The sequence below is a fragment of the Chironomus tepperi genome, unplaced genomic scaffold, assembly GCF_022539635.2.
Source record: "Chironomus tepperi strain 1889 unplaced genomic scaffold, CSIRO-AGI_Ctep_v1 contig_100, whole genome shotgun sequence".
Taxonomy (NCBI): Eukaryota; Metazoa; Arthropoda; class Insecta; order Diptera; family Chironomidae; genus Chironomus; species Chironomus tepperi.
Window position 1 is genome coordinate 1359499 of NW_027226222.1, and position 12609 is coordinate 1372107.

General features: G+C 32.3%; 4 protein-coding genes across 4 annotated transcripts; 1 reads left to right on the forward strand and 3 right to left on the reverse strand.

The window, feature by feature from the left end:
- Positions 1-4: 4 nt before the first annotated feature.
- LOC139087263 (E3 ubiquitin ligase Rnf121) lies at positions 5-1567 on the reverse strand. The gene is made up of 3 exons (XM_070636022.1): positions 1400-1567; positions 439-1182; positions 5-381 (listed from the first exon to the last, which is right to left on the reverse strand). The coding sequence occupies exons 1-3, from the start codon at positions 1433-1435 to the stop codon at positions 205-207; spliced, it is 957 nt and encodes a 318-aa protein (XP_070492123.1). The 5' UTR covers positions 1436-1567; the 3' UTR covers positions 5-204.
- A 460-nt stretch (positions 1568-2027) lies between these two features.
- AIF (Apoptosis inducing factor) lies at positions 2028-4661 on the forward strand. The gene is made up of 6 exons (XM_070636012.1): positions 2028-2166; positions 2243-2286; positions 2386-2565; positions 2628-2724; positions 2784-3845; positions 3927-4661. The coding sequence occupies exons 1-6, from the start codon at positions 2082-2084 to the stop codon at positions 4382-4384; spliced, it is 1926 nt and encodes a 641-aa protein (XP_070492113.1). The 5' UTR covers positions 2028-2081; the 3' UTR covers positions 4385-4661.
- A 1243-nt stretch (positions 4662-5904) lies between these two features.
- Positions 5905-9086, reverse strand: NT1 (Neurotrophin 1). The gene is made up of 4 exons (XM_070636147.1): positions 8482-9086; positions 7233-7836; positions 6992-7160; positions 5905-6925 (listed from the first exon to the last, which is right to left on the reverse strand). The coding sequence occupies exons 1-4, from the start codon at positions 8902-8904 to the stop codon at positions 5905-5907; spliced, it is 2217 nt and encodes a 738-aa protein (XP_070492248.1). The 5' UTR covers positions 8905-9086.
- Positions 9087-10072: 986 nt separating this feature from the next.
- sotv (exostosin glycosyltransferase sotv) lies at positions 10073-12565 on the reverse strand. Its single transcript, XM_070635842.1, has 4 exons — positions 11993-12565; positions 11848-11928; positions 10719-11782; positions 10073-10653 (listed from the first exon to the last, which is right to left on the reverse strand). Exons 1-4 carry the CDS (start codon positions 12472-12474, stop codon positions 10151-10153), a joined length of 2130 nt encoding a protein of 709 aa, XP_070491943.1. The 5' UTR covers positions 12475-12565; the 3' UTR covers positions 10073-10150.
- Between the last annotated feature and the right edge of the window lie 44 nt (positions 12566-12609).

A 12609-nucleotide genomic window follows, 5' to 3' on the forward strand; every position in this document is an offset into this window, starting at 1 on the left:
ACGATTATGTGTTTTTGAATTCATTATCTTTATTAATTAAATTATGTTATGTTTTTTGTGACTAATAGCTTGAAATCAATTCAGGATGTTAAATCATGAACCATTTTCAAGCTCAAGACGTGTATCAAAGCAAACAATACGAATTTCAGAAAAATGAACATGTAGATTTCATAAAATTTTCAGTCTATAATTTGGTATTTAATGCTACTCAAGACCAAAAATATAGTTAATTCCTTGCACAATGAACAATATAAGTGGCTGCCATGCAAGAAGATATCGGAGCCAATCCAAGAGCTGTCCATAAAGTAAATGCGGTTTTTCCCAAGGATTGAAAAGTGATATTTTCTTCATATCAACCTTCTCTTTGCAGTATGGACAGACCTAGAAAACAACAATTGGTTAAATTAAGGACATATTTTGGATAATTTCATAAAATACCTGTTTCTTGCCAACAATCAGCCATCCTCTAATGCAAAATTCATGGAACGTATGCTCACAAGGTAATTTGTATGTATCCTCAATAACTCCTTGATCATTTTCAGATACAAATAGTTTATGTGCACATAAGCCACATAAATCTTTCGGCAGTGTCTTTGTTGGAATTCCTTCAATATTATAATATCCTATGTGAATTGCAATCTTGTCTGTACATAATTCTGATAAATCTCTTCCCAGCACACCATAATAGAGACCATAAAATATAAATATAAGGGAGACATCCATCCAGGATTGAGGACTATGGCTAAAAAGGAGATTAAATCCAACGAATGTCATCATCATCATAATATATCCGACGATTCCAAGTCCATAACTTAATTTATAAATAAATAAGAACCATTTATACACTAAACGCGGTGTATTTCCTCTAGGAGGTTTTTCGAATGATCTTTGCAGTACAAGGCAGGTGATCATCGTAAAAACAGACCAAAAGAACACGAATCGCCACCAAAAGTTTCTCACTGAAATCGCTGCAGGAATCAACCAAAGTGCTACTAAGCTAACTAGTAAATACGATTTGTAGTGCCGCTTTTTCCACTCAAATAATCCAAATTGCGATAAAATTAGTACTGCTACTAATATAAGGAGCATTAGAGCATGCATATCATCGTGCCCTTTATGCTTTTCGTGCATTTGCTGATGTAGGAATCGCACCCTTTCATCGTCTGTCATTTCCTCTAGACTCTAAAAAAATTCGAAAGAAAAAGAAGAATTTAATAGATTTGTTATAACTGTACCGCTCTCAATCATATGATCTAGATCATTATCGTATCGAAATTGTCAGATCTATCGAAAACAAATGTCAATGTGACAAATATTTAAACTGTATGATTGTATGGAAATCAGTCTATACAATTCCCCGTATTGATAATGTATTCATGAAATTTGGAACCATACTTACTTTATTAAAGTCTACAGGATCATGTAAATGATTCATTTTTAGATGATTTCAATGCTCTTTCCTTAAAACTACAAGGATATAGCAGCGTATTACAGACAAAATATATATTTATTGAATCCACAAAATTATTTGGAAAACATTGTGGATATTTTCTCCTAATTGAATAAAAATTATGAACACTGTTTTTTATAAACTAGCTAAAATGAGCAGTATGTCCATTTAATGTTTACTTGCTGTAATCGTCAAGTAAGATTTTTCAGGATGTCAATAACTTGTTATTTCAAACACAATTATCTTTATCACTGTATGTCACTAATTTTATAAACATTGAGTGAACAAAGAATATATTAATTAAATTCATTAAATGTTATTGAAATCAATAAAATTAAGATATTTAATTATCTCAGTCAACAAATCTTCATGCAGGGTAATCAACTAATTATAGGGGAATATTTGCAAAAATTGTTTTCAATTTCATAAAACATTCATAAAACATTAGAAATCATAAATTCGCTTTAATTAATCGGAACATTATATTTTGATGCCTTTTTAACTGGTTTGCTCGGTTTTGAGCAATTTTTCATAAATTCAATCAAACAACGTTCGCACACACATAAGATACACAAGAATTTTCCCGATTTTTTCTAATTTCTAATATTGTCTTTAAAATTGTAAATTAAACATGATACAGCTTGCTGGAAGACTACAGACATCATTATATAGAAACATAACAAGGACTTGCTTGAATAATTCACAGACAATTAGTGGTAAGAAATGAATTTCGCAATTTCTCAAAGTTTTCTTAGATTTTTTAAATTTTTTTGTAAACATTAAATTTTTCAGCATATTCAATCATAATTAACCGAAATAAACACACAAATCATAGTGTAAGTAAAATATCATCACAATATTCAATGATTAATTCCTGAATTAGCTGTTTAATGAACCGAGTAAAACTAACCTTCATGAATTTTATTTATTTTTAGAGTACGAAATCAAATGTACAGGAAAATGCATTGAAACTAGATCCAACAAAGAAATTCGACTGCCCCCCGCAGTCATCCAGTAATTCAACGTACAATACTCCTTTTCCACCTCCAAAAAATGATTCCAGCAAGTATATAATTGCTGGCGGAATAGCTTTAGTAGCTGGATTGGCCGGTTTTGTAAGTTAAATTACATTTATTTCATTAGTGGGTCATTGACATGTCATTTATTTATTTTGCAGATGTATTACAAGAACTCACAAGAAAATCCTGAAGATAATATAGCTCCCAAAAAAACAGATAAAGATGTTGAGAAAGAAATTAAGAAAATAGTGAAATGTAAGCATCAAAATTAATTTAATTAAATAAATGAGCGACTAACTTTCTTAATTCTTTAGTTCGATCTCCAGAAACATCAGAGAACATTCCCAAACACATACCATATCTATTGATTGGTGGTGGAACTGCCAGTTTTGCAGCATTTCGAGCAATAAAATCAAACGAGCCAAAGGCAAAAGTTATGGTTGTGTCTGATGAAGCCGTTTTTCCTTACATGCGACCACCTTTATCGAAAGAAATTTGGTTTGATAGTGAGTTGGGTATTGAAAAAGCAAGATTTAAGCAATGGAATGGAGCAGAGAGGAGCATTTATTACGAACCCGATGAATTCTATATGAATATTGAAAAAATGGCTGAAGCAAAGAACGGCGGAGTTTCAGTTATTCGTGGATATAAAGTAACAAATTTAAATGTTAATGAGCAGAAAGTTACTTTAGACGATGGTACTGAAATTACTTATGATAAATGCTTAATTGCCACAGGAAGTGTTCCAAAGACTTTAGACGTATTTGATCGCGCATCGCCAAAAGTAAAGGAGAAAATATTTACCTATAAAAGTATAAAAGACTTTGAGAATATCAAAAATCACACTGAAAAATCAAAAAGTATAGCTATTGTTGGAAATGGATTTCTTGGAAGTGAATTAGCGTGTGCTTTATCTCACTATGGAAAGGATAAGAATTTAAAAGTGTATCAGCTATTTCCTGAAAGTGGCAATATGGCAAAAGTGCTGCCAAAATATCTAAGTGAATGGACAACTCAGAGAATACAGGAAGTTGGTGTTGACGTGATACCTGAAAGTCAAATAACTAGTGTAGAAATATTTAATGGAAATCAATTAAAATTAGGACTCAGTAATGGAAATAATGTAATTGTAGATTTTGTCGTTCAATCAATTGGGTCTGAACCAAATGTTGATTTAGCAAAACAGGCATCACTTGAAATAGATAATAGACTTGGCGGTTATGTTGTGAATGCAGAATTAGAAGCTAGATCAAACCTTTATGCTGCTGGAGATGCTGCATGTTTTTACGATCCAAGATTAGGCAGAAGACGAGTAGAACATCACGATCACGCTGTAGTTTCGGGGAGACTTGCAGGCGAAAATATGGTTGGATTAAGTATGTCTTATTCATTTGCATATAAACTTTATAGTTTAATTAAAATTAATTAAAAAAACTTGTTAAAAAATTTATTTATAGAAAAACCGTACAAACATCAGTCAATGTTCTGGTCTGACCTTGGATCAGCTGTTGGCTTTGAGGCTATTGGATTAATAGATTCAACGCTTCCAACTGTAGCAATCTTTGCAAAACAAAACCAGTTTGATTTCGATGAGAAGCATTTAGCACTTGATGAGATAGAGAAAGACAGTAATAATGAAAAGAAAGTGGAAAAACAGGAAGTCGTTGAAAATACTTCGGAAAGTGCACCGAAAATTGAAACAAATACTCCAGAATGCAAACCGAATGTCGAGAGCTACGATAAGGGAATTATATTTTATATGCGAGAAGAACGAATTGTGGGAATTTTGCTGTGGAATGTTTTCAATAGAATATCAATAGCTCGTAAAATCCTAGCTAGCGACGATACATTTACCGATTTAAATGAAGTCGCCAAGTTGTTTGACATTTTCGATCAATATCATGAAGACAAGTAGGAGTAAACATGTGTGTTTGTGTTATCAACGAAGTAATTCCGTGAATGTTTAATGGGTGAGCGCTAAATTTTGAGATAATTCCTTTTCATTTAGAACTACTTCTTCATACTTCAAAAATTATTTTTTTGATTGATAATACGGAATGATTGATAATTTTGAAATGCCAGAGTATAAAAATTTTTTATTTATAAAATTTAATAATATTAATGAACGATAAAATGTTTGATAATAGAATGTTATCTTATTGAACTTATAATTAAAGTAATGCATTCTTGAATTAAGTGTTTTTATCATATACACATTGAGTCAATTCTCTTCAGGCTCTTCGCATATCGAATCCGTTCGATTTGCGCACCTTTTAATTGCTGACTTTAACGGCCTTTTCTTAGCTTCCTTTTTCTGTTCCTTGCAAAACATGCAATGTGACTTTGTATGACATTCTTTTTCTTGTGGCTGGTATTTTGGTTTTGCTAAAACAATTCAAGTAGACAAACATGTCATGAAAAACGTGAATGATAAAGGAATAAACTGTATTAAAAACAAATAGCGAGTCTACGGATGTGTCGATAAGATAGTAAGAATATTTTATTTGTAAATAAAAATAATATTTGCTTTAAAATGTTCTGGGAATATTTCCAGTCGTCACTCATTCTTTATTCAATTATATATTAATTTTTTAAATCTATTCGATATGTGGGTCAAAAGAAAGTAAAACTTACTACATTGTGCGCGCGTTTTTTAAATTTTCCCTAAAAATACATTTGTAGTACTTCTACACACATTTTACATATGCGTTAGATGAAAACAGAAAAGTGCAGAAAAGTCACGTAGACGATGGAGCAACAGAAATTTTCCTATCAAAATCAACGGCGATACGTTAATTAAGTTAATTCATTAGACTTTGTGATAATTGTTTTACAGGCAACAAAGAAAATAAAATCACCGGTGACTTTGAGATAAGAAAGTTCTGTTTCCAAATAATAATAATACTTAAATGCGTAATATAGTTTATTGTTTTACCTTGAGCGCTCTTATTTTGATTTTCTATCGGGAATTTCTCATAATCCCTTGGCGAGCTACGATAAAATGTGTCTCCAAAACTATATATTATATCCATTGTTTACAAAATCTGCTAAATATTATCCGCTTTTGAACGGTATTTTTAAAAATTTTGGTTCTTTTTCAGCTCTTTTTAGATTTGATCACTTTAGCTTTCAAAACTTGAATAAACTTACATGAACGACAACACAGCACACAACACATTTTCTCGTGTGTAGGCTACGTCGATGTCTATGTATTTGTAGGATATTATGTGTATTGTTGCGAATTCACTTAACCGCTTATGCGCGGTAATCATCATCACGTTTTATGAATAAAGTCACTGGAAGCATGATTCAAACTAAATTTCACCATAATTCACGACTACTTTAATTATTTTTTTTGCAATTTTATTTCACATTATAAATAGATGAAAAAATAAGTTAATAAATAAATTAAATTAAATAGAGAGATAAGTAGTTCTATCCAACATTAATAGGCTTCCAATTTGTATCTTCAGTCACAACTTTGCCTGTCTTTCGATCAATTCCGATCCTTTTTGGACCATCTTCATCCTCAAAAAAGTCAATGATTGGATGATAATTGTAATTTACTCTCCCTTCCGACGGCTTTTGTGCATTTGGAAGTCTTAAATTGACAGATTTTGTTTCTATTGTCGACGAAATTGGTGGCGTAATTTTCCTTGGTTTCTCGCTCGGTGAAAATTGCTGTTGTTTGGGAAAAACTGTAACATGCGAAATTCTCAAATCACTCTCAGCTACAGTTTGATCAAATTGCTTTCTCTTCAAGACCGGCGTTCTTTGTCTATTTGAAAAGCGATTAAATTGATGATTTGTTTTTTGACTATTTGCTGGTGGTGTCAAGTAGCTGTCAGGATATGCTGGATTTTTTCTTGTTGGTAATCTATTTTTGGGAACTTCGGGATTATTATCTGGTGTCTTTTTGGGATTAATTCTTTTAAATCCATTTCCATATTGATACGCAATATTCTCAATATTTTCGTCTTCATCTTCCTCATCCTCTTCATCATTCTCTGATCCATTGACATCAATTGCACTATAATGTGAATTTCTATTTGACGATGCAGACTCAAAGTCATGATACTTATGACGTTTTCCACCTAAGCTATTACTCGGCGAAGCAAGTGGTGGAAAAGCTTCTTTATATCCAACTAAATGACATGAACAGCATGTTGGAACTTTAAAAATGTCAACATGAAGTCCTCTTGCATTGTCCCATGACAAAAGTCTGTGATAATTATAAACTTGTGTACATTGTGATTCAAAGTTTTCCGTTAAATAACTACACGGCTCAAGTGGCTGACTGCATTTTTCTAATCTCAATGTTTGTGTGTGTTCTCCTGTATTTACAATGAATTTCCATTCACCTGTTGCTGATCGTGCTTTTTGTGGTCGAGCATAACGAATAATACTCGTACACATTGCACCGGGATTGCTAGAATCTTCTGTGTCTTTTCTACGTCTGTGAAATAAAAATAAAATTTATGACGCATTTAAGTAACAGGAAGTGAAATTGCAGATTAATTACCTTAAGTCAGTAAGATCAGAAGTCGGATCACCAAGATAATCAATATGCTCAAACTCAGCTTCTTTATCTCTATACTCAGCAAGTAAAGCTTCCATTGCATACCGATGTCGCCTTATGCTTCCCATTATCTCATTAACTGGATAATTTTTGACATACAAGCAAATGCCCCCTTTTTATAATTATTGCAAAAATATCTAATTAAAATCAACTTTCGCATTCATAATAGTCTTAATAGTCTTACCTGTAAATCGCTCGCAACTTTCTGGTATTGGACCATGGTGATGACGCTGATTAGCTGGTCTCTTTCTATGACGACTAACTAATGCCATTGGTGAAATTTCACTTCCATTCACATCTTTAATCGTCTCTTCAATAGTTCCATTTAAGCTTGATAATGCCAATTCTTCTACCTGTTCCATTGTCATGTTAAAATTTTTTGGCAATGCTGTTGTTGTTATTAGTGTCGAATTTAATTGAGATCTCGTGAGCGTAGCAGGTATTGAATTGTTAATTGTTAGATTTTTATTCAATATCTGTATCAATGGCTCTGCCTTAATATCACTTAAATTTTCTATATTTTTCACAATTGGCTCGGAATCATCCACAATAAGTGAATCATCATGGAGATAGCTTATTGGCGCTGAAAAATCAACTTCCTTAACTGATGATGAATTAATTGGTGGACTTGTGTCAAAACTTCTTCTCAAAAATTGCAATCGGTTTGGTTTCTCGTGTTCCTTATACTTGTCAGAACGTAAAAATCCTTCACGGATTAAATTTGCAAGATCATACACGATTGTAAGAAGAAGTGGCTTTTCGTTGTCAGTTCCAAACATACGTTTTACCTAAACAACAACAATAACAAGAGATTAATGGCATGTGGATGGATGAATATATAGGAATGAAAATAATGCGAATGAAGTCAGCATTACAAGATAGAATAGAAGTAAACAGACACTCAAGACTTTTACTTTCATTAAAAATATATAATAATAATAACAAAGAAGAACATGGAAAGGCATAAGAAATGTAATAAGTAACGATCATCTGAGAAGTGCTTATAGCATAACGCTTGTTAATTAATATTACAAGATCTTGCTTTAACCAGCTTTAACTTTCTTTGATTGAATAACTTTCATGATCGAGTCTGAATTTCTCAAATGAAATCGATTTTATTGCATTTTTAAAAGAATAATGCTCTTTATGCTGTATATCAGGTTTCTAACACGAAACTTCCAGCATCATAAATTTCCTCGATTGGCAGTTAAGAGGCTTGAAGGTATGTACCGACGGATAACAGCAATTTATATGCTAGTATTTTAGGAGTCGTTCACAAGTGACATCCATTGGAAATTTCAAAACATTAATGTTGGGCATAATAAATTGAACATGTGACATTGAAGGAAAGGTGAAGCAGATCATAAACTTGATCTCCAATGGATGTCATTTGTGGACGAACCTTGTAATAAATGTTAAACCTGCTTACATACCTCATCAAAAGAAACTGATCTTCCGCCGTTGATTTGTGCGGATATGATCGACGAAAAGACCATTCGCTGTGTTTTGCTCAAATGCCTTAAAAGCGGCAAAACTTCAGAAAATTTATATTTTAATTCCCTTGTTGATAACGCACGCAATATAGCATTTCTTAAGATTTTTTCCTTGGAAAGCATGTCAAGTTCAGTGTTATCATCTGTTCCATCGTCAATGAAAAAGTCATCAAAATCGTCAATATTAAGGCTTGTCGTTTGAGGTTTTTGTATCGTAAATTTGTTGTTGGGAAAGTTGTCATCAAATTCAAAATCGGGAATCTCATCATCAAGATTTCTGGTCTTGGCAGATCTTATTACAGATAGTGTGATTATACATAATATAAAAGCTTTCATCAGTGACATCTCTATTCTATAATTCATTATGTACGCTGTATGTGCTGTATCTGATCTATTTCAAGTGTTATAAATGGATTTACTTTCTTTGCACGGTGCTTTACTTTCTATGAATATCGTCTAATCTTACTTCCTCACATCATCATTATTGACTGGAACATCCAGAGTAGTAAATCTTAACAGCTTCACAGAAATCACTCGTGTGGAAGATGAGAAAATGCTTGTTGCTGGTGAATTTAGAAATTAGCGAAATCGAATAAAGTTGTAGGTATGGAAAAAGTAAAATTTTCTTGCTTGTTATTTCCTTGAATTTATCTGACAGAACCTGTTTCTTCGTCTTCAAAATGCTGATGTTGCTGTACAAACTTCTATGAACGGAGCTTATTATATTTTTTTAGTAATTTTAATTTCTCTTTTAATTGCACCGCACGATATGTTTTTGGGACAAATTCACTGACTTTATGTTTAATTCCTACTTAAGAGTATTATTATTTTTTTTCTCATATGCGACTTTTCGCGTAAGTCTGATTTTAAGATTGAGAAATTTACCGTTGGATTATTGTTAAATGTTGAGTAGTTTTCAATTTTTTTCAATCAAATTAGAATAATCTATAGACGAACTTCTTATTTTTGTGCTTATGAATCCAAAAGTAATTCTTTTTTTCTACAAAACGGATCTATCTAACTGGATAAGTTGATAGCTGTTTGAAGGAAAAAAAATATTATTAAACTAGACAGCTTTCTCCGGGTACGACTGAACAGTTGAAGATCTGAAGCAAAACTAAAAGAGATTAAGAGTAAAAGAGAGTGTGTGCATGGTTGAATAAATGATAATGACCCATTTCTTCCTACTTCTCAAATTATATCAAACTCTTCAACACTACGTCATTATTGTTGGCAGCATAACATGTGCTCTAAAGAGCGTAAGTCGGCTTAAAAACAATAACAAAACAACCTCTCTCATTCACAAAAAAAATTAATAAGCGGCAATGAAAAAAATGCTTTCATTCTTCTCTGTGTTTGGGTCAAAGTACTTAATCGCTGCATTAACTCCAATTGAGGATTTAGATTAAACTTAAAATTTCTTTTCTTTTTGTCTTTATGTGTTTGAAATTTGTTGCATCCTGAATAACGTATGAGGTCATTCACATACTATGTCTAATAATTTTTATAGGAAATAAATGAATAGTTGGTCTACATTATCTAACCACATCTTATAATTTAATTGAGTCACATTTATTACTTATAATTATTTCTACAATTTTATCATGCTTTATAAACTACCAACATCGTTGAATCTTTTCAATTTCTCTGGGAAGTTGTCACGGAATAGCACCGGATCAGCTCGATACTCGACAGTCTTTAACGGCATTGTTCCATAGATTTTTGTAAACAAATTGATGCATTCACTTCTTTCAATCATATGATTTGTATCTGCTGACAGCATTTCTGCATTCGTACACTGTCGGGAATGACACTTGAATTTTTTGCGAGGTGTTACTTTAATCGGTCCTTTGCCAGTATTATTTGAGACTAAAAAGTTCATCGCAATATCTTCGCAATTCATGTGTGCATCAACATATTCTTTTATATTTCCAGGCATAGATGTTGTATACAAGTAATTCCAATATTTATGGTGAAAAGCAACACCTGTCAACACCATTGAAATTTCATTTGTCCATTCTGACTCATACTTGTATTCATTGTTTTCAAACACATGAGTACGAGATGGAAATCCAACGATTCGATCTGGAAATTCTCTCCATACTTCGAAACCTATTAGATTTAATTATAGTTAGTATATTTATGGAAATAATTGAAAAGTGAAAATAAATACGTACCAAAATCTAGCTCATCAGCAGTCAGCATTGTGATATCGTCGTCAATTGTTAAAACAGCTTCAGTTTCGATTTCAGGATATGGATAAAAGCGATTTGAAAGCTTATTTGCTTTAGTTTGAATGAGTTTCAGTGGTTTAGTAATTTTAGGAAACGATGAGATATTCGGTGGCTGTTTCTTCTGATTGTTCCAAATTACTAAGATCTTTTGTAAGGATGGCACAAGAGACAGTTTTTGAATAAGCGTAAATAAGCTTTCAACTCGATCGTATGTTAAGATGACTGCAGTAAATCCTTGAGATTTTGATCCCATTAAAGGTAAGAAAAGAGGATTCTGAGCAGCATTTGGTAAATGTGGCAAATTCCATGAATTATAAGGTAATGAGAGATGCGGAAATGCACGATCATTCAATTCTTCCAACATGGACAAGACAATAGTCTCAATATTTTTAAAGTACTTTTCAAACAAGAAATTTCCTTGTCTTTGCATTTCCTTTATTCGAGTCTGTGAAACTGCCTTCAGAATTGTTGTGATTGAATGAAAATCACTCTCACGAATTGTTATCGAGGCAAGTGTCCAATCAATGACTTCTTGAAACGGTAAGACTATATTATCAGCGACAATAACTGGAATGCATCCAGTTGCTAAAGATTCAATTAATGATGGTTGTGCTAGTCTAACTCCTCGAATAACCAGACAAAATGTTCCATGCTCTAATATTTCAGGATATTCAATTGGACTCAACGCTGGAAACGAACATCTTATGTCACTGTCAATCAATTCCGGCATTGACGAGATTTTATCTTCAAATATTTCCTGTGTACATTTCTGAAGCAATAATATGTTATTGTTTGAGTCTTCCAAGACAATTTCCTGCATTAATCTTCGATGATAATCGTACATGTTAAGTTGAGGTGAAATCAGGAAGTAAGTCTTTTGTTCCTGATTTTGATATTTCCTTTCATATTTCTCTAATAATGGACTATATATTGGAATTGAGAAATCAAATCCAAATCGATATGTCTGAGTGTTGAAGCCTGCTCCTACAATAATTGCTTCGGCTGATCTGTAAATTTAAAACATGACCTTTGTTATCTCTAGTCTCAATATAATGTGTTTAGGGTGTATTACTTGACATCAAATACTGTTGAATAATCGGGTGCTTCGCCAGCAAGCATATTAAACAAAATGTGATTCCTCCCATTATCCCAGCTGTGAAAAATACAATACATTGTATTAGATTTTGCATAAATGAAGTAAATAATGGCAAACTTACAATGGTAGCGACGCTAGCGCCTTAGAAACTAAATTCTTATCAATTAAATTTTGATTCAGCAAATCTATGCTGGGTACAAAAAGACATGCTTCATGTGGATTTGGCGTGTAAAATGGACTATTTTGAATAGTTTTGAGTATTTGATAAAACTCCTTGGTGATGAATGTTTTTGACTGCTTATCGGAGTCGGAATATTCGATTAATGGATAAATGTATATGCTAACTTTATTTTCATGGCTTCCACATCGATAAACGTTAAAACAGTCGAAAAATGAACAATTTGGGTTCCTGATACGAGACAATTCATCATCCTTGTTGAATCTTACATTACGATAATTATTTAAATTTAATATTTCTGTATGTTTAATTTGAAAATTGAAGAAAAACACTAAAATCACAAATGCTAAGACAAAACCTCCCGAAATTCCTACTTTATCATAAAGGAAAACTCGTATGGCACTACTTTTATCTTTCAAAACCATTTTCAAATGGCTAAAACCTAAAGTTTTCCTTAATTTTCTCTTCGCAAATTATTTTTCCATTTTCACGAAGTAAGTTTAAAATTTTTTCAAGCTTTAGAGAACGAAGCGCTTCTTTGACATAAATATAAGAAGGCG

What these genes read in the sequence shown, in the direction of transcription:
- NT1 (XM_070636147.1), bottom strand. Translation starts at nt 8,904, where the DNA reads ATGAATTATAGAATAGAGATGTCACTGATGAAAGCTTTTATATTATGT. An exon ending in AAGTTGCGAGCGATTTACAG is followed by an intron (nt 7,161 to 7,232) that starts GTAAGACTATTA and finishes AATTATAAAAAG; the next exon opens with GGGGCATTTGCTTGTATGTC. An exon ending in TCTGATCTTACTGACTTAAG is followed by an intron (nt 6,926 to 6,991) that starts GTAATTAATCTG and finishes TTTATTTCACAG; the next exon opens with ACGTAGAAAAGACACAGAAG.
- LOC139087263 (XM_070636022.1), bottom strand. Translation starts at nt 1,435, where the DNA reads ATGAATCATTTACATGATCCTGTAGACTTTAATAAA. An exon ending in ATCCTGTAGACTTTAATAAA is followed by an intron (nt 1,183 to 1,399) that starts GTAAGTATGGTT and finishes GAATTTTTTTAG; the next exon opens with AGTCTAGAGGAAATGACAGA. An exon ending in TGATTGTTGGCAAGAAACAG is followed by an intron (nt 382 to 438) that starts GTATTTTATGAA and finishes GTTGTTTTCTAG; the next exon opens with GTCTGTCCATACTGCAAAGA.
- sotv (XM_070635842.1), bottom strand. Translation starts at nt 12,474, where the DNA reads ATGGTTTTGAAAGATAAAAGTAGTGCCATACGAGTTTTCCTTTATGAT. An exon ending in TCAACAGTATTTGATGTCAA is followed by an intron (nt 11,783 to 11,847) that starts GTAATACACCCT and finishes TTAAATTTACAG; the next exon opens with ATCAGCCGAAGCAATTATTG. An exon ending in TGCTGATGAGCTAGATTTTG is followed by an intron (nt 10,654 to 10,718) that starts GTACGTATTTAT and finishes TAAATCTAATAG; the next exon opens with GTTTCGAAGTATGGAGAGAA.
- AIF (XM_070636012.1), top strand. Translation starts at nt 2,082, where the DNA reads ATGATACAGCTTGCTGGAAGACTACAGACATCATTATATAGAAACATA. An exon ending in TAGCTGGATTGGCCGGTTTT is followed by an intron (nt 2,566 to 2,627) that starts GTAAGTTAAATT and finishes TTTATTTTGCAG; the next exon opens with ATGTATTACAAGAACTCACA. An exon ending in AATTAAGAAAATAGTGAAAT is followed by an intron (nt 2,725 to 2,783) that starts GTAAGCATCAAA and finishes TTAATTCTTTAG; the next exon opens with TTCGATCTCCAGAAACATCA.